General features: G+C 35.2%; 2 protein-coding genes across 3 annotated transcripts; one reads left to right on the plus strand and one right to left on the minus strand.

The window, feature by feature from the left end:
* Window positions 6,350-11,025, plus strand: LOC18779177 (nuclear transcription factor Y subunit A-1). 2 transcript variants are annotated; one of them, XM_020562029.1, is made up of 7 exons: window positions 6,356-6,468; window positions 6,563-6,749; window positions 6,893-7,203; window positions 7,290-7,405; window positions 7,578-7,649; window positions 9,079-9,243; window positions 10,207-10,635. In XM_020562029.1, the coding sequence occupies exons 3-7, from the start codon at window positions 6,930-6,932 to the stop codon at window positions 10,633-10,635; spliced, it is 1,056 nt and encodes a 351-aa protein (XP_020417618.1). In that variant the 5' UTR covers window positions 6,356-6,468; window positions 6,563-6,749; window positions 6,893-6,929. The 2 variants fall into 2 exon arrangements, with proteins under 2 accessions (XP_020417617.1, XP_020417618.1); XM_020562028.1 differs by lacking the exon at window positions 6,563-6,749 and having other exon boundaries at window positions 6,350-6,468; window positions 10,207-11,025.
* LOC18779017 lies at window positions 11,390-16,753 on the minus strand. Its single transcript, XM_007211387.2, has 5 exons — window positions 16,597-16,753; window positions 14,859-15,173; window positions 13,979-14,180; window positions 12,201-12,429; window positions 11,390-11,874 (listed from the first exon to the last, which is right to left on the minus strand). Exons 1-5 carry the CDS (start codon window positions 16,693-16,695, stop codon window positions 11,595-11,597), a joined length of 1,125 nt encoding a protein of 374 aa, XP_007211449.1. The 5' UTR covers window positions 16,696-16,753; the 3' UTR covers window positions 11,390-11,594.

Consider the following 18,627-nt stretch of genomic DNA (forward strand, 5'->3'; position numbering starts at 1 on the left):
CAGAGGTAAGGAGAAAGCGAGTGGGAGGGAGGAGGCAGGAAGACCTTGGAATGAGGAACCAAAAAGATGGATTATATGGCCCCCCTTCATTATTTTAATTTAATTACTTATTTTTATACAGAAATTGCATTTGGATTGATGTCTCTCTCTCTCTCTCTCTCTCTCTCTCTCTCTCTCTCCCCAGGTTCTCTTTCAAATCCAATGATGCGTATATCAAACACTGACTTTAGTTTTCTTCATTATAAAAAGTAAAATGTTAAATTATTAACTTTGGCAAACTTTTTCTAGAATCCGAGGTTGCCCCACTTCTTCTTTCACAAGGGAGATAAACCTACTCCTTTAACTTTTGGGTCAAACTAGTTATACAGCTAACAGTAAATAATATTCTTCCTTCAACTCCTTACTGCTTGCCTGCTAGTTTCATTTCCTCCGTTAATATAGCTGGGTCCACTCTCATGCAGTTGTCATTACAAATGAGATAATTTAGTGATATTGTCTCAATTTGATTCAGGAATTTTATTTTCGGAAGTAAGAAAACACTACTACTAACAGTACAATATCAATCAACTCTTAAATGTTGAAGAAAAAAACACTCGTTATATAGACATATCCATGCACAAATTAAATAACACAAACTCTACATTTTCTACCTAATTCATCTAATATACAACACATTAAGAAGAATGAGAAGAGCGAGTCTAGAGAACAAGAAGAATAACATAGGCAGAGGAGTAAATGATGCCCCCTTAACCTAATTTTCCTTGAGGAATTTTATCAAACAACTTGCCCCCATCCAACACAAAATTTCATGAAATTTTGGCACCTTATTAGGTAAAGAACATGATTGAGTGAAGGCAAGTGCCTTTACTGGACCCTTAATGGTTCCACCAGTGTTTGTCTCTATTTGTGACAGCATAAATATTTTATTTTTTTGCCAAAGTCAGAAAAGGAGAGTTTTGGGTTTTTCTCTCCAAATAGGTTCTAAATTACAAAATTTTAATTCAACATTCTAAGAACCAATTAGAAAATGACAAGTGACTAATTTTGGAGTTTTCTCTCCAAATAGGTTCCAAATTATTACCTACAAGAGTTCTAGATTGAAATTGTACAATTTACTACTATAATAATATTGGAATGCTATTTTCCAATTATTCTTTTTTTTTTTTTTGGGTGCTAACCATAAGCTCGAGCTCGAACTTGAAAAATCTCTTTCATCCCGAGCTTGAGCACAACTTTATGAGCTTTTGAGAACAACTCTATGAGCTTTATTCAAGCTGAGTTTGAGCATGTTATTGTTCGCTTGGTTCATTTACTTACACCCCGAAATGAGGGAAGGGAAATGAGTTACAGTTTGAACAAGTTAATGTTTCTATTCATTCCAATGTAAAAAAAATAAAAATAGAGGGAGTTGTGGGTAGGAGATTGGTATATATATTATCGTTGTGTAAACACGTTATTATTGTGTAGATACCATTGTAAACAAACCGGAAAGCATGAATGGATAGTAAAAAATGCATGACCTGTAAAAACCATGCAAATTTTTCTATATTCTTGTTTGGACTTGGTTGTGAAAGTATATGGATTAAGGGAATCCAATTAAAGAGGATCCTATGCTTTGGTTAACTTAAAAGGGATGCATATTAAAAGGCTAAAAATAAACCCATTATGTTTTTATGGGGCGGACAGAATCTGCTAGTCGGTGGGCCGAGGTTTATAAAGAATACCCCTTCCTGGGCTTCAAGCATCAACCAATTTCTTAATGGGGGAAATTATATATTAAATTAAACCAAACAAAATGCCAATAATAATAATAATGTTAACTGGATGTCCTGAAAGAGAATAAGAAAATGAATCATGGTGCAAATGCAACCCCATGCAGGTTGTAAAGCATGGTGCAAAGAAAAGAATATGCACAAATCAAAATGGTATAAAGACCATGTGCTAAAATTTGTGCCATCTTTTGTCTAAACTTGTACAAAGCAAAGCATTTAGAGGTCGGCCCGATTCTTGTTTAAACCCTTTGTTGATAATTATAAGAATCTCAAAAGAGTTTACATTGTTAATGGTGGGGAACTAATGTTTGCTTTTGTTGATTCCACAACATATACTAAAAATCATACTGCATATTCATTACAATTATAATTGTTCTCGACGAATTTTATATTTTGAAATCGTTGTATGATAGCCTTGTCATCTATACTATTTCTCAATATATGCAACCAAAAAATCCTTCATCCACTAACTCAAGCTTTGATTCTTTTGAAAATCTTTTGATAATGAAAAAACACATATATATTTGACTAAATTTAAATTGAAACAAGTATGAACATCTTCTCAAACTTATAAATCGAAACAAAGTGAGCAATAAATTTAAAGTAATCAATATATATATATGGAATAAAATAAAATTAAAAATTGACCAATAGAAGGTCACAATTGCAATACAGGATAGACAAATACATACTCTGCAAGAAAAATTGCAAGGGATAGACAAATATATACTATATATGTTGTCATATAATATATTAAAATGCATAACAACATAGTAATCTAATATATTAAAAACAAAATCACTTTTTGTTTACTACTAATTTTCTCGATTGATGTAGGAACCATTGCACAAATTAATTAGAATATATCCCAACAAAAAAGATTTTCTAATAAATTTTGTGCAACCGATCTTTTGTTTAACTTTGCTTGGGCCTTGTACAAAGCAAAGCATGGAGAGGGGGCCAATATGGATTTGGAAAAGAGATCAAAGCAATACAAAGTAACCTAGATTACTTTGGACCTTTAGACCAAAGCAACATGAAATTTAGCACTCAACTTTACTTGACTGCAACAGCTCATGAAATTTCAATCATTTGTACTGCAACCTTTGTATTATTAGCTTTCTTCACATAGGTTATGTCTACCACTTAGCTAGGTTTAAGAATGGGAGCTTCCTATAAAATTCTGGCTTTTATTTGCGGGGAAGGATTTGACTGTAGGATATTTTCTTCATAATCCAACAGTTTGCAGTGGTTGATGCTAATACACACTCACGAGGATAATACATATACGAATTGCGTAGGCTTGTTAGCTTGTGAAATATGTACTCTAATATAAGTTTCATCGAGCGCTCCAACACAATTCTACAAGATTAAACAACTTAGAACGCAAAAAAGTTATCATGAGTTCAGTTTTGAGGCACTCGGAAAAAATCATCATGCACTCTTTGAATCTTTTACATAAAAAGAGTATAGGATAATTTTCGGGTGAATATTTGTTTTTTTTGCAAAACTGAATCTTTTTCATTCTCATTCTCATATATTCAGAGAACATATAATGAAAATCTTATTTGACTCTCTCTAATTCTACTTTCTTGATTGATACTGTTACGAAAAGAGAGTGAGAAAATGAAACTTGGTGCCCAAACCCATGCATGCATTAAAAAAATAAAAAAAAGCATGGTGCAAATTAAAGAACATGCACAATTGAAATGTACCCAAAAGACTATGTGCTAAAATTTGTGCCATCTTTTGTCTAACCTTGTCCTAAGCAAAGCATATGGAGGGCGGGCCGACGCTTATTCAAGCACTTTGTTGATAATTATAGAAATCTGAAAAGAGTATTACACAGTTACACTCAGGTCGGTAAGTAATTAAGGTTGCCTTTTTACAATGTTTTTATATATATTATTTTTAACGTTGCTTTTGTTAATTCCTAGGTAATATATTTTGTTTGCCAATAACTATTAAGTTTATGGACATTATAGTCCCCTTCTTTTTTCTTTTTTTAAGTACAAAAGAAAAATTACAAAGAGAATCCCTGAGGGATTACATTCCTTTGATCAAATAACAGTCTCACATAGTCATTATATTCAGTGGCGGACCTATTAAGGTATAAAGAGGTGTAGTTGCACATTCTTTCGTTGAAAAAGTTATTAAAGGTGTTGCATATTGTATCTCTGCTCAGTCATGGAGTTGCAGTGTAGGTGTTCGACTAAATGCCTAGGAGAACTTGTCTTTCTGTGCGTTTTGCTTACCATTGGCTTTAAATAAATAAATAAAAAAATTCATGGCCAAAACGACGTCATTTTGGACCATACTTTAAAAAAAAAAAAAAAAAACCAGGAAACTTGCCATTTCGTGGGCTTTTAATAGGGCCTCCATAATTCTGTATTTAAATGGAATTGAGAGTTCTCTTTATTTAATTGGCCTTTAATAAGGCTTGCACAGTTCCTTATTTAAGTGGGATTGAGAATTCTCTTTATAAAAGTCCAATTTAACATCACCTAATTTTATCAAAGTGTGCATGCATCACAAGAATCCTGCGTTTTTTTTTCTTTTTTCTTTCTTGAGCACCCAATCCAAAGTAAGTCAGATGCATATTTTTTTCTTCTTGAGCAAACACCAATTTTGTTTTTTCATTTTTTTAAATAATATTTTTTTCTTTCTCATTTAGCTATCTCTGTATTAGTAAGATCAATAGCAAACTCGAGGAGGAGGCAGCTGCGCGACGTACAATTAATTATTATTTATTTATTTATTTATTTAATTAGTAATTTAATATTGATTTGTTAAACGCGGGTTGTTTTTTAGTTGGCTATCTTCTTCTTTTTTGAGCTTTTAGTCTTTAAAAATTGCATCTCCGTTGAAAAATTCCTAGGTACACCATTGATCACATTTGGGATATTATGAACCAAATGCAAAGATTTTGTTGATGATGACTCAAATTAGCGAGAGCACCAGCGACCATATTCGTTTTATAAAACACATGCCGAACATCATAAACCTGTAAATTATGACATAAAAATACTAAACAAAATACAGAAATGAACCAAAATATATCCTTATAAAGATCATTTGCTAAAACTTGCGCCATCAATCTTTTGTCTTAACTTTGCTTAGGCCATGTAATAAAGAGCAAAGCATGGGGAGGGGGCCGATGCTTGCCCCCAACTAGAATTTATTTAGAAAAGAGATCAAAGCAACACAAAGTAACCTAAGATTGCTCTGGACCTTTAGACCAAAGCAACATAAAATTTAGCACTCCAACTTTATACTTGACCGTAACAGCTGCTCATGAAACTTCAATGATTTGCAACCTTTGTATTATTAGCTTGCCTCACATCACATAGATCATGTCACCACTTAGCTAGGGTTTAGGAGCACGAGCCTGGTTTTATCTTAGACAATTTGTTCATGAAGTTAATAACGTATTGTTGTAAAATTTTCAGTTTTCGCTTTCTTTAATGAGAAAAAGGGTGATTTAAACTGAGTATTTCTAACAAAGTAAAAAGAGAAATACCACTAATCAGTTAATTAACTTTTTAACTTGGACTATTAAGTTAAATGACGACTGTTTAAATTAGGGTTTAAATTCGTTGCTTTGGAATAGTCGGGGTCCCGGACCCCATGCAATTATTTATTTATTTATTTAAATTTGGGGTTCCTAATTTCATTTTGTTTTTCTTTTGTTAATTTAATAACCATCCAATATTCATCTTCATAATGTAATACATGCAAATTCTAGTTTCACCACATTATTTTGCAATTGTTTGAACCCTAATTAAAAACATCAAAAAGCTCACTAATAGACCCAAACAAAAAATCGACAAAAAAGAAGACCAAAACAACCTTATTTATAGACTTGAGCCAGCAATTTTAGCCCAAGCCCGTTTTGGGCCCAACCTCAAAAATCATACTGGGTTAGTTTTCGGACGTATTCGACCCAATGATCCATTAAGTCCAAATGGATTTGGACCCACAAATTGAATTTTGACTAATTACGGTCTGGGCCGAAGATGGACCTAACCTGGCCCATTCGAACATTTACCTTTTTTTCTGGTTGAAGTGATGACTCATGCCAAAGCTTAATTGTTCATTGGCTGTGGAACTCACAATCCTCACCCACGGGTAAGCCAGAGCAGCTCCCTGGTTGCCTTCATACTCTTCCCAGAAAACGTCAAATTTTAAAGGACACGTGGCTAACGCTGCTGGCGTTGTACCAGCGCTGTGGTCCCCACCATTACGCCACGCGTTCCCCCGTCTTTGCCCTTCGGGTACGGGTCACGTGGGCCGTCTAATATTTTAAATTTGTTTATGTTTTTCTGGTAAGATTTTCTGTGATAACCTCACCCCGGGTGGGCCCCAACCCATTCCATACCGTCACTTTTACAACCGGGAACCGGTTCTCACACTCTCCAGCTCTCCTCTCCTTGAGAAAACTCTAGCGTACCAAAAAACCGGTCTAACAAGTTCGCGGTTCAGTAGTGTCTACGTGTCCCAAAATAAAATTTCTAGAGCAATTAAGTGGGTCCCGAGGTGGGTGATGAAATCATAACCTTGGATGTGGAATTTAAATAGGGGAGCTCTTCTAGTACAGTTATATACTGTGAGATTATATGGAATTGCAGAGAAATTGTGAGATTCCGAGGCCCAAAATCTAGGGTTTTTATTTGTGATTGGCTTTTTCTCTCGGCAAGTAAGTCCCTCTAAGATTTTGTTTGATTTTAAAAAATTCGAATTTTGACCTTTCGATTATAAAATTTGAATTTATTTGTGTGGTTGATTTCTAGGGTTTCAAGAATTGGGGGTTTTTTGTGTGGAATGTATTGATTTTTTAGGGATTATGATTTGGTTCTCTCTGTCTATGTGGTTATGGCATGGAATTGTGTTTTGGGTATCTTTCGGTTTTGTGGAATTTGACTGTTTCTCGGGTCAGAGTTTGATTGTGCTCTCAAGAGGGGGAAAGAGGAGATTTTGGTATAAATGTTTGGTAACTTTATTTTTATTTTCCGTCCATTGTGGTCTTGTCTGTGGCTGCATGTTTCTTGTACATTAAGAGGAACTCTCATATTTTAATCACTGACTTGGATTTTTGTTTTTTTGTTTTCTCTTGTATATAGAACTTAGTGTTGGTGTCTATCGAAAGATATTTGAGGCATGCAGTCAAAGTCTGAAACTGAAAATCGACTTCATGCTGATCATCATACCATCCCACCAAACAGTGTTTATTCAGAACCGTGGTGGCGGGGTGTTGGCTATAACCCCATCTCCCCAGCCGTTACAGGGAGGAATGCATCCAACTCATCTTCGTTAGAATGCCCAAATGGTGGTTCGGAGTCCAATGACGATCGATCATTGTCCAATGATGAGCCAAATGAAGATGATGATGATGATGCCACCAAAGAGTCACAGATTACGTCTCCAAGATCAGGTGACAATTCCTACAATATCTGGTGATTTGGTATAAATTTCACCTCTTTGTTGGTTTCACGGTTTAATATTTTATTTCAACTTCAGCTGGCAATGATGGGCAAGAGCGCCAAAATATGCCGCATGTTGGATCTACTGTACCTACAGTTCGTGATGATTGCCTTGCGCAACCGCCACAGCTTGAGCTTGTTGGTCACTCTATTGTAAGTTCATTTTACTTTGTTCCAAGATTTATTGCCCCCTGCATGCTGCAACTCCGTTGATAGTTCGTTAAATATTGAACAAGGTTCTGTAATTTTTAATTTAAAAGTGGGCACTCATACCTGCATGATTTTGGAATGTAAGATTCCTACCTTTCCCGCATTTGTTTTGTAGGCTTGTGCTTCAAATCCTTATCAGGATCCTTATTATGCGGGAATGATGGCGGCTTATGGACATCAGCCTTTGGTATGTTAAACAGTAATATCCTTGAGTGTAATAGAATTCTACATGCAATGTTGGATTTGTATGATATTATCTTTTGCGCAGTGATGCAATTTTAGAGTTTATGCAGATATCATACTTCCCTTATCCACTCTCTAAACAATAATTATATTTCTATTTTATATCTCTAAACAACTTCAAGGGTGGTTGTTGGTAGGAGTATTTAAATTCCCTTTATTGTTTCTTATCAAAACAAAAATATCAACGATGTTATATCATATTTGTGATGGTAGTGAAAGGGGGATGGGTAGTTGAGGTTTATCGGGACTTGTAACTTAGGTCACCTATGATCCTATGCAGTTAACATTTTGGATGGGGAAATTATTTGGTCTGATTGGGTAAATGAGGAAAGGATAATTTTTCCTTTGAAGTTGCTGTTTTCTGTTATTAGTAGCTGAAATCTAAGTTTTGGTACGGTCTTCTCATAATGTAATGGTCTTTCGGGGTTTGAATTTGAAGCTTTAAGTTTAAAATATTACTGATAGGATACTAGTGGTTTTTCTTAATTTCTCTTTGTAGCTAGTATTTACTTATTACTATTTCTACGGTTTGGTATTCCATTATCCTTATTAACCAAATCCCACATTGTCTATATGTTGCATGTTTTTACATCTTACTTTATAGGAAAATGATAATGATGATAATATGGTGGGAGTGAAGCACTAGCAACAACTTGCCAAGATATCGATCTTCTTTGAAAGCCCAAAGCCTGTTGGCAGAAATCCAATTTTAAAACCTTTTTATCTAAAGAGAAATATCCATCATACAAGAGTTGAATTGGTAAAACTATAAAATTACTAGGTTTAAAGGTCAATTGAAGAGTTAGTGTCGACTGTTATTAAGAATAGGTTTAGTTTGGGTCTTGGAAATACTGAATGTCTAAGTTTGCTTACGGTCTCCTACTATTTCTTGAGTTTCTAGTATCTATTACAAGTCTGGGTATTTCTTGGAGTCTATGAGAGTAATGTTTGAAGACTACAATTCTAAAGCAAATCAGATTTTGGATAAAAGAAATGAAGTGTTGTTGAAAGGCTTGGTGCCTTGATATCTCCATCTGCACTTTCCCTTTTATTTCTGTATCTCTCTAATTTGTCTAAGATTACAGCAGGCCTAAATCTTTTTTTTTTCCTGAACTTTTTTGACGACTGAAATAAAGCCTGCCACAGTCCTGGGCAAAAGATCACCTTGTGTAGTCATACATCAAAAGATCACCTTATGTTGTCGTACATCACGGTGGTGCTGGTGATAAAAAAAGATTAGTTATAATTTTCAGCCCTTTCAAGTTGTGTTTCTTTGGTATGATCTGAACTTATTCTGGGGTGGATTTGGAAGGTGAACAGTAGCAAATATCTTGATATGTACGTAATGCTGAACATCTGTTTCAATTGGTTAGGGCTATCCTCCTTTTCTTGGAATGCCACATGCTAGAATGCCATTGCCTCTTGAGATGGCACAGGAGCCTGTGTATGTGAATGCAAAACAATACCAAGGGATTCTAAGGCGAAGACAGGCACGTGCAAAAGCAGAACTTGAAAGGAAGCTAATTAAAGTCAGGAAGGTAGAAATTTAACTTGCAGACACAAAGCCTTTAACGCTATAATATACATGTTTTATTTCATATATGTGATGTGAATATGATATATGTATGAGTTGTTGTGCTCACACGCCTATATTTCTACTTCTAATCCCACCTCTTCAGACTGTGTACATCAATTTTAATAAGACATTCATAGAGTCTGTTCTCTCTGGCTAATAGGAAGTATTGACTTTGACATAATCACAATTTAATTGAAGACTTCTGATCTTGTGCAATGAGCTTTGAAAATTGTCGGCTTACACACTGCGACGTGCTTAAGAAGTGGGTTCCAATATTGTGATGTGCTCACTTGTGAGCATATCATGGAAACTTACAAAGTTGGTGTACATATGAGTTTTTGGGCTTTGATATACCCTCCATATCAGGAACAACTTATTTGACTTGCGCACTTTCTAGTCTCTATTGCTTCCATGAACTTATTTGACTTTCTACTCTCTCTCTTACCAATCAAAGATTTGCATGCACAAATTTTATCCCTTAGTGTTGATTATAATTGATTTTATAATCACGTAACATGGATAAATATACATTTTAGTGTTGATTACAATTGAGTTTACTATGAAGTAGTTCAACGATTGTGTTATTGATATTTGGTAACATTTTAGTAACCGTGTTTGTCTAATCGGCTTCTTGTGAGATTACTGTTTACAATAGCCATAGGATGTTTGTTGTAAGAGGCAGAGGATAAACAGTTGTAGATTTCGTTTTTTTGGGGAGATGAGTTGTATATAATATATATATATGTGTGTGTGTGTGTGTGTGTGTGTGTGTGTGTGTGTGTGTGTGTGTGTGTGGGTGTGGGTGTGATGATACTTCAGTTAACGAATTCCAACTCAAATTGTTAGTGTTGGTATTTATATTAAGTATGAATGTACCTGTGAGCCTAGCTGACTTTGGTAACTTATTAATTCTCATTTTCTATAGCCATATCTTCATGAATCACGACATCAACATGCTATGAGAAGGGCGAGAGGTACTGGAGGACGTTTTGCAAAGAAAACTAATGGTGATAAATCAAACAGCACTGGCCAAGAAAAGGGCACAGGCTCTGGTCCAGCCCACTCGTCACAATCTGGCAGTTCATCAGGTTCAGAACCCTTTCCCTCAGATTCTGCCGAAACATGGAATTCCTCCAATAGTCAGCAAGAAGGAAGAGGATCCCAAGTGCATGAAGCGTACCCAGGTCACAATTATGCAAATGGCAGTGGCTGCTTCCAGACTCATGGTGGCTTGCAGGCTTCGATGTATCCTTCATACTCGGGCAAGAGAGGGGAAGAAGGAGATTGTACAGGCCAGCAACGGGGAAGTATTTCTTCGAATCAGGCCTCACAGAGGCGTCTTGCCATCCAGTGAACCTCTGGGAGGTGGATGCCAAGATGGAGGATTGGACCCTTATAACAGAAAAAGGGTCAGTCCCCTGGTTATATCTTTGGCAATGTGTTTGCCAGGCGGCAATTCATTCTTGGCTTTGTTCTTGTGCTTGTGGCATAGATGAATGGAAGGAGAGTGATATGAATGGGCCATTTGGATTCTGTGAAGTCCTTTGATGCTTCAGTTCATTACATCCTTCCTATTTTTGCCTGATGTACAGAGTAGTTTTCAGTAATTTGAAGTACATATGGAAAACTGAAATTTAAACGAATAGTACTCTAGTTTAATGTATAAACCATCGTGTGTATTGTGTTTGTCACTTTGAATTCGAGTTGTGCGGTTGGCGACAAATTGGAGTTTCTTTTGTTTTCATTGTGGATTATTCTCCTGCATGCTCGAGGCATGTGCAGACTTCAGCGAAGTTCAAATGTAATCAGATCCGATTTTAGATTAGTATTTAAATCGAATCATGATTGGCTACCCTGTTATAATGGTAGGCTAAATTGCATATAACGAAAGGTACATCAAGCAGCTGGTGTACACGCAATATATAAAAAATAAGAAACTCGGAATATATAAAAAACAAGACCTATTTCTTAGAATCATTTTTATAATTTTAGACGTCTCAACCAACTCAGATTATTTTGAATTTATTATAAGAAAAATGTAAGAAAAGTTTTGGAAATAGAAAAATAATACTCTTTAGTTTTCTATCTCCATAGTACCAGTGTACACATGCTTTGCAATCTGCAAAGGAGTCAACTACTAAACTTTATAAATTTTTCTCACACAGATTCTTAATGGACCTTTATAAATCCGACAAAAAGAGCACAATTTTGTAACTAACTGCTTTATTGTCTGATACATTGTTTTACACTCGAATTTAAAGGCAAAGGGTAAAGAGAATGCGATGTGTTCTTTAGGTATTGCGTAAGTTATAATCATATATCATGTTTTTGTTCACCGCTATTGTCTAGGTTTTCCTCACTATTGTCTAGGTTTTCATCAGTGTTCTCTAGATTTTCACTAACTTCTGCCTCATCCTGCTCTGTGATAGTTTCTGCGCCCATGCCATCAGGTGGTGTCACACCTTCCTCAGTTGCATTGCTTGCCTCAGTCGCATTAACTACTGGTTGCAGATTCTCCATCATCCCAGAAAGCGCCAATCTTGGAGACCACTCAAGAACATCATCAATTATGTTCGATACACGTTTCTGATACCTGCAAGAATATAGAGTTTATTATTAGTACGTTTGGCAAGGCCAAAAAGCAAAGAACTGGTTTGGCAAGTAATCAGGCAGAGCATTGTGTTGCAACCGTAAAGCAAAGGATCTGCATTAAGGATCCCAACAAAAGATCAAAAATAAAGGGAAAAGGTATTCAAATTATTCTAGATCTGAAATTTTCGAAATCTCATCATGCTTAGCCAGCCACAATTTGTCCCTCCAAGAAATAACGTGACTTTAACCTCGTAGTATAGCATGCCAGAAGATCAGCCTCAGGCTGTCAAGTGCCATTATGGTATATTTTGTAGAAGTAGAACTCACCTGGCTCTAGCAGCTTCATCAGGAGCATGATGCCTCAGTAGCAATATGACCAGCACTCCAACTGCCGCATAGAAAACTCGTGTCGTCCACTTTGGTCGCTCCTCCTCATCTTTCTGGGGCCAGAAACGGAACAATTCTCTCAAAGTAGCTTCCTCGGCGAGAATGTTGGGGAAAAACCAAACTCGTTTCCCCAAAATAATGTATAGAGCTCCAAATATCGCACCCCTCACTGGAAATTAAGAAAATGAAACCAAAAAATAAATAAATAAATGTTTATGTTGAATATGACAGGGAACGGAGCATTACAAGAATAATTATTTGCACAAATAACTCTGGAATCTTGAGATTTAATACAAAATAAAGGAACTACAAGATCACAGAAAAAGCCAACTGAAGCTGGAAGTCAACTCAAAAATCTAAATAAAAATTGTTGAGGTTTCTAGATGCACATATAATGAGTACTCGAAAGATGATAATCAATACAAAGATATGCAAGTCTGCAAGACAGAAATTTTGAAGTATTTTAGGCCAAGATGACGGCAAATCCGGATAATAAATATAACTGTAACTGTGAACGTAAGCAGTAGTTATGGGACTCTCATGATATGTGTGCAACTATACTTAAACAAAGAATAAGATTTGAACCTAGGATCTATGGCATCCCCACCCTATCCCAATTCCTTTTATATTAGAACTCACCAGAGTCTTAAAGGTAAATTGACATTGACTTTAGACACTAACATCAAATAAAAGAAATTGTTAGCTTATAAAGGTTCAAGTCTGAGAGCTTTCAGTACAGAACATCGAAAACTGTAAGATGCAAGATTCTTGAACAGTAAGTGTCATAAGACTGTAGAGAGCAAAAGGCTGCAAATTATTCACTAATACTTGGCAATGGAGAAATGGGAAAAAACATTGGTGGCCAAGGAATCCTAAAAACAATACAAGCTAACTAGCAACTGTGCATCTTGCTGACAACCTGAAATAAAAGTTTCTGCCAATCATTGAAAAGTAGCATGACTTATCTTTCACAGAGGAGGGTGAAAAAAAAATGAAAAAAGGAAGATAGTCCCTCGTACAATAATTTGATCCTCATAAAACAAAAGGTAAAAAGGACAACAAACAGCGTAATCCATAATGCAGAGGTGGTGGTATGTCCTATTTAGTTACAACCCTGATCTTAAGGAACTCTGCTGGACTTGGGCTAGTACCTGGGCCTTAAAAAATAACTAGCTATATTTCTAGCAATGCTATCAAAGTAAGAGTATTTTCGATGTGCCCCGGATAATCTACTAGATTCAGAATTTAATGAAAAGGAAAATTCCAGAAATTCATGCCTACCTTGAATTAAAGGCGACACTCTTTAAATGATGGTGTAGTCATTTTCTCACAAGAATAAGGAACTGAATGCATTGACAAAATAGTATTCAGCAAGAAAGTACTAAACGTAACTACATCTACATATCCTATTAAACCTACAGGAATAGTTGTACAAGCATGTCACTAACTCTAATACAGCCTGACTTTTCTAAATAAGTTAAACAACCTCTAACCAATATAAATGCCAATTTGGATGTCCAAAACATGACTAGTGAGCAGAATGTTTGCTATAACAAAGGAGTAAGTGTGATAAAATAGTGCAGCTTTTTAAAAAGGGGTGAAAGGTATAAACCTAATTTTTTTTACTCTAGTATCCACATCATCTTTAAATAATAAGATTTTAAATGAAAAAATTTCATGGTTCACAACGAAGACATGCCCGGAAGTTCAGAACTTACAAACAAGTAGAGAAAGAAACAGTAGCAGGACCCCGAGACATGAGTAGAGTATTAGTAGCTTGCACCGATGGGGATATACAGGAAACAAGCAAATTGCCAATGTCACCACTGGCCAGAAAAATGAGAGAAGCGTCTGCCAGAGAGGCCGCCTTTTAACAAAAGTCCATGCAAAGAAGGCATCATTCTCAGAAAATACTTGGTCCTGCAAAAGACAGTCAAGGAATTACTAAATTTGGTGTGTGGTGCTTAAAAGAATACATGAAGAGAAGGCATAGCACGCAGAAAGAGAGGATTAAAATATTAATAAACTTACTCAAAGGATAAGTTTCATACACTTTGGATGGCACCATTAAGTTATTTCACCTTCATAGTTTCACAGTTTTACAAAGAAGCACAAAAAAAATTCTAGTTCACACATGCATACAAAGTGAAAAAGATAAAATCTCATTTCAAGAAATTATGAATATAACATAAACAATATAAAACAAAAACATAGATATCTAAGGTGGAAGTAAAAAGGGCACAACATTATCACCACATGAATACAAGTATAAAGTAAATGTACATAGTCTAAGCATGATCATGAAGACTATGACCACATGGACAAAGCAGATATACTGAAACAGAAAAACCCCATTTATTCACCTTAACCGGTCCCAAACAAACAAAAAGAAAGCCTTGTCCAATCTAAAGTATACTATACAAACTGTTTTCACCAAATATAAGCCTTGTCCAATGTCATGATTGTAGAATATACGGAACACCAAATATAAAAGTAGGAGTCAGTCACAAACATGAAAAGGAGAAACTAGAAGGCGGAGCCTGCTAATTGCAAGGGCAGCAAGTTACTAGTTCAAAAGCAATTAAGAGGTTAACTTACTGGAAAGATCTCCAGATGTGCAGGCCATGTAGACAACTTTTTCTTTCCAGGACGAAGAGTTTTCACCACACGATCACAGCGAACTAGAAGATTCTTTCTCAGTAAAACATCGGCAATATCTTCAGCTTCTAGATTTCTATCCGATTCTAGAATATCTTTGAGTTCAGGATGATTCCTCAAAAATCTTACAAAATCCTTCCCCCTGAAATATTCCACGCGTGTCTCCTGTAGAACAGCCCACCTAGACACCAAATCCTTATGGTCTCTCACCTTCTCTGCAAACAACTGGAACAAATCCTTCTGGATAGCTTGTTTCTGAAAGAAAGTCAAATGGCAAACAGAAAAACAAGGAAAATACAAGCAGGCTATAAGAATGCAAACCAATTGGCCAAAACATATCTTCCTTGAAAGAAAAAAATCCAAAAACATTATTGGACAAAAACAAGCATCAAGCCAAAAATATATATTCAAAAGAAAACAAAACATGGCCACCACTAAATAATAATTATCTAAGATTGAGATAATCAAGTGATACAGATGAAGGCATCATAAGCACTCATCGACACTAACAAATTAAAATTCGTTGCCAGTATCACTATGTAGGACACCATCTAAGTCTGCAATGCAAAATATCTCATTATGTGAGCTATGTACGGATTTGTTTTTGAATTAGTCTCAGGCTCTTTCACCCTAGAAACTCAATTTTGCATGATATCTAGAAGACTAGATGTTTTGCTACGACAATCTAGGTCAATGTTGAAGGAATTCAATTCTATCGTAGCTTAGAGTAAATTACAGTATCTGAAAGATAAATAAGAAATCCTCCACTTACAATTCCCTCCAATGATATGGCTCAAAGTCCTACATTCAAAAAGTTCCACTTTGGGTAGAAAATACAAACACACTAGACTCAGATATTAATTACAAAGGAATGTCCTCTGCGAATTGTTTTAACTTATAGTAAAGATGTAGAGAGTGATCAAAGGAAAGCACTTGGTCGGAGTTTCTCTTTTAGAGCTTTCCTGGAATTAGAGCCCATCTATGATTTGGTTCTAATCTATGATTACCCTCCATTGCTCACACAACACTACGTAAAATAATTCTAACAATTGTTCATGCAAGAAACAGGAAGTGATCATTGACCATCTTGCGATCCATCTTGCAGTAGCCTCTTCCGCTCTACTACATTCTGTTTTCCTTTGCCCAGTAGACTTTATATTTTCTCCTTTTTCTAGGCTAAACCATGTTGCTAATTAGAAAAGCCCTGCCTGTCGACTACGCTAAATATGCAAAAACACAAAATCAGGACAGACCAAATCGCACACATTTCAAAAGCTCTACCCTACAAAACAAAATGATCAAACTTTCCATGACAATTCTTGCACCCTGAAGTACCTTCGATAACATTGAAGCAGACCCAACCCTAGTGACGATTTCCCCAAATGGGTAGTCATAATTGTTCCAATATATGCCCCTATAATGCTAATTTACAATTTTGCATTTCTGAAACAATTAAACACATTACGTTCAAAACTTTCAACTAGTTTCCTCTCCTACCCTTTTCAACAACCCAGCAGAGCAATAAAAAAGGCAAGTGCTTTTCACTACACATTATTGCAAGTAGTACAAATCAATCAGCAATTTGCATTACCCAGATATATACAAAATTCAATTGGGTTTTTCATATAGATGAAACCCTAGATCAAGGATGAGAGAGAATCAGAGAAAGAGAACAAACCCTAGGAGGGGTATCAGAGTTGGAATCTCTGCCGCCGTTCTGAATAGCGCCTGATGACCTTCGCACCCTTTTCTTCTCTGCCCCTCCTGCTTTCTTCATTTCTTCAATACCTTTCTGTTTTTTTTTTTGGCCTCTCTCTGTGTTTTGTTCTGAAATGTATAGAGAGGAAAAAACAAAAAACAAAAAACAAACAAACAAATAAAATTACATTTACGTCTTTACATTAGGTTGCGCTGTTTCGTTTAAATTGGTGGAAATAATTAATGTAAAATGCAATTTGCAATTGTATTTTTCTTTTCTTTCATTTTGGCCAATTTGCGTTTTTCCTTTTTTTTTCTTTTCTTTTTTCGGCTTTTGGCTTTTTATATTATGTGATTTCATTTGAGTGCTGCTAAACGAACCTTAAAATTAACTGAATATACCATACTACCAAACTATTTATTGAATTACTAATTTATCCTAATATTAAATGACCAAAAAGGATATATTGAATTGTTAAATAAATAAAATTTTAATAAGTACACCTTACTCACTATATTTAACTCTTATCAAACACAGAAAAGTCTTCGTATTGCTTGGTGCTCATTAATAACGCAGTGAGTACTAGTTTAGGATTGGTATTACGAAATTAAAGATTTTGATGAAACCCAAAATCTGAAAAGATGGCACATATTCATATAAAAAGAGAAACTTGGTTTAGGATTGGTATTAGAGTGTTATACTAGGACTATTTTTGCTAGTTAAATAGGGTGTACTTAGTTAATTTTACATTTTGATTAAAATATTAGGATTAACTTAGATTATAGGGTATACTCAGTTAATTTTAGGGTTTGTTTAGCAGCACTCTTTTATTTTGTTTCTTTTTCTTTTCTTTATAAGTTTGCAAATAAAATCTAAAAGGGAAAATAAAAGAAAAGTTTATGGTGTTTGTGTTTAAATTTTTTATCTAAATATTTTATTTTAGAAAAAAAAAAGAATTTAATTTGACACTTCTTCTAACAAACTACCACTAGGCTAAGAATTATATCTTTGGTAACACAATCTTCAAGCATTTAATGTTAGCAAAAATTGGTAACATAATAGACGTGCATATAATGTTGGATAGTTACCTATGTACAAAGAAATGTTCAAAAATAAAAGAAAAAGGGATTTGAGGGGACAACCATCCATCTCCATCCCTGACGTAGCCCCTGCCTCCTCGACAGCACCACCCAATCTTCAACTCCATCACCTCAATCTCTCCCACTTTTTCTCATCAGGGTCATGCTAGGGAGACCAACTTTAGATACCAACTTGTGTACCAACTTTCTAATAAAGGTGGAGCCCACCAATACAATAGGTCTCACACTCTATTAGAGAGTTGATACACAAGTTGGTATCTAAAGTTGGTCTCCCTAGCATTTTCCTTCTCATCATCTCCTTGATTTCTTGTTGAATTAAATTCTATTCTTTTAATTTATTTTTTAAGTTATGGTTTGTGTGATCCTTGATGCATTGCATTCATTACAGTAGATAGGAAAGAGAAATATGGGAAAAGACAATTTCACAAACTAATAAAGAAATGATATGTCGACAACACTTTATTGGATTAAATTCTCATCAAAACGCATGTATAAAAGAGATTCTTTCTTTCCAAATCACGCATTGATTAGGAACAAATGACGTAACTTTAGCTGGTGAGTTATTTGGTGCCGTAATTGTAAGGGTTTAAAATCTGTTAAAAGTATTTTGTAGTCAGAGGCAAGCCAAACTCCGAGTGGGGATTAATCTTACCCTTCAAGTGTGGGGACACCTTATGATATTTATCGAAAAGAAAAGGACTTGTGGTGAATATGCTAATTATGATAAATTATATTATAAATAAATCTTAAAATCATAGTATTTTTTACATTTAAAAAGAACAATCTTTGCTAGAGTTAATTCTTTTCCTCTTTTTTTTGTTTTTTTTTTTTGCTATAAATATATAAATAATGTATGTACATTTTATCACATAAGTAAAGAACTCTGGCATTTCGGTTAGGTCAGTTTTTA

The sequence above is a fragment of the Prunus persica genome, chromosome G4 (genome assembly GCF_000346465.2).
Source record: "Prunus persica cultivar Lovell chromosome G4, Prunus_persica_NCBIv2, whole genome shotgun sequence".
NCBI lineage: Eukaryota > Viridiplantae > Streptophyta > Magnoliopsida > Rosales > Rosaceae > Prunus > Prunus persica.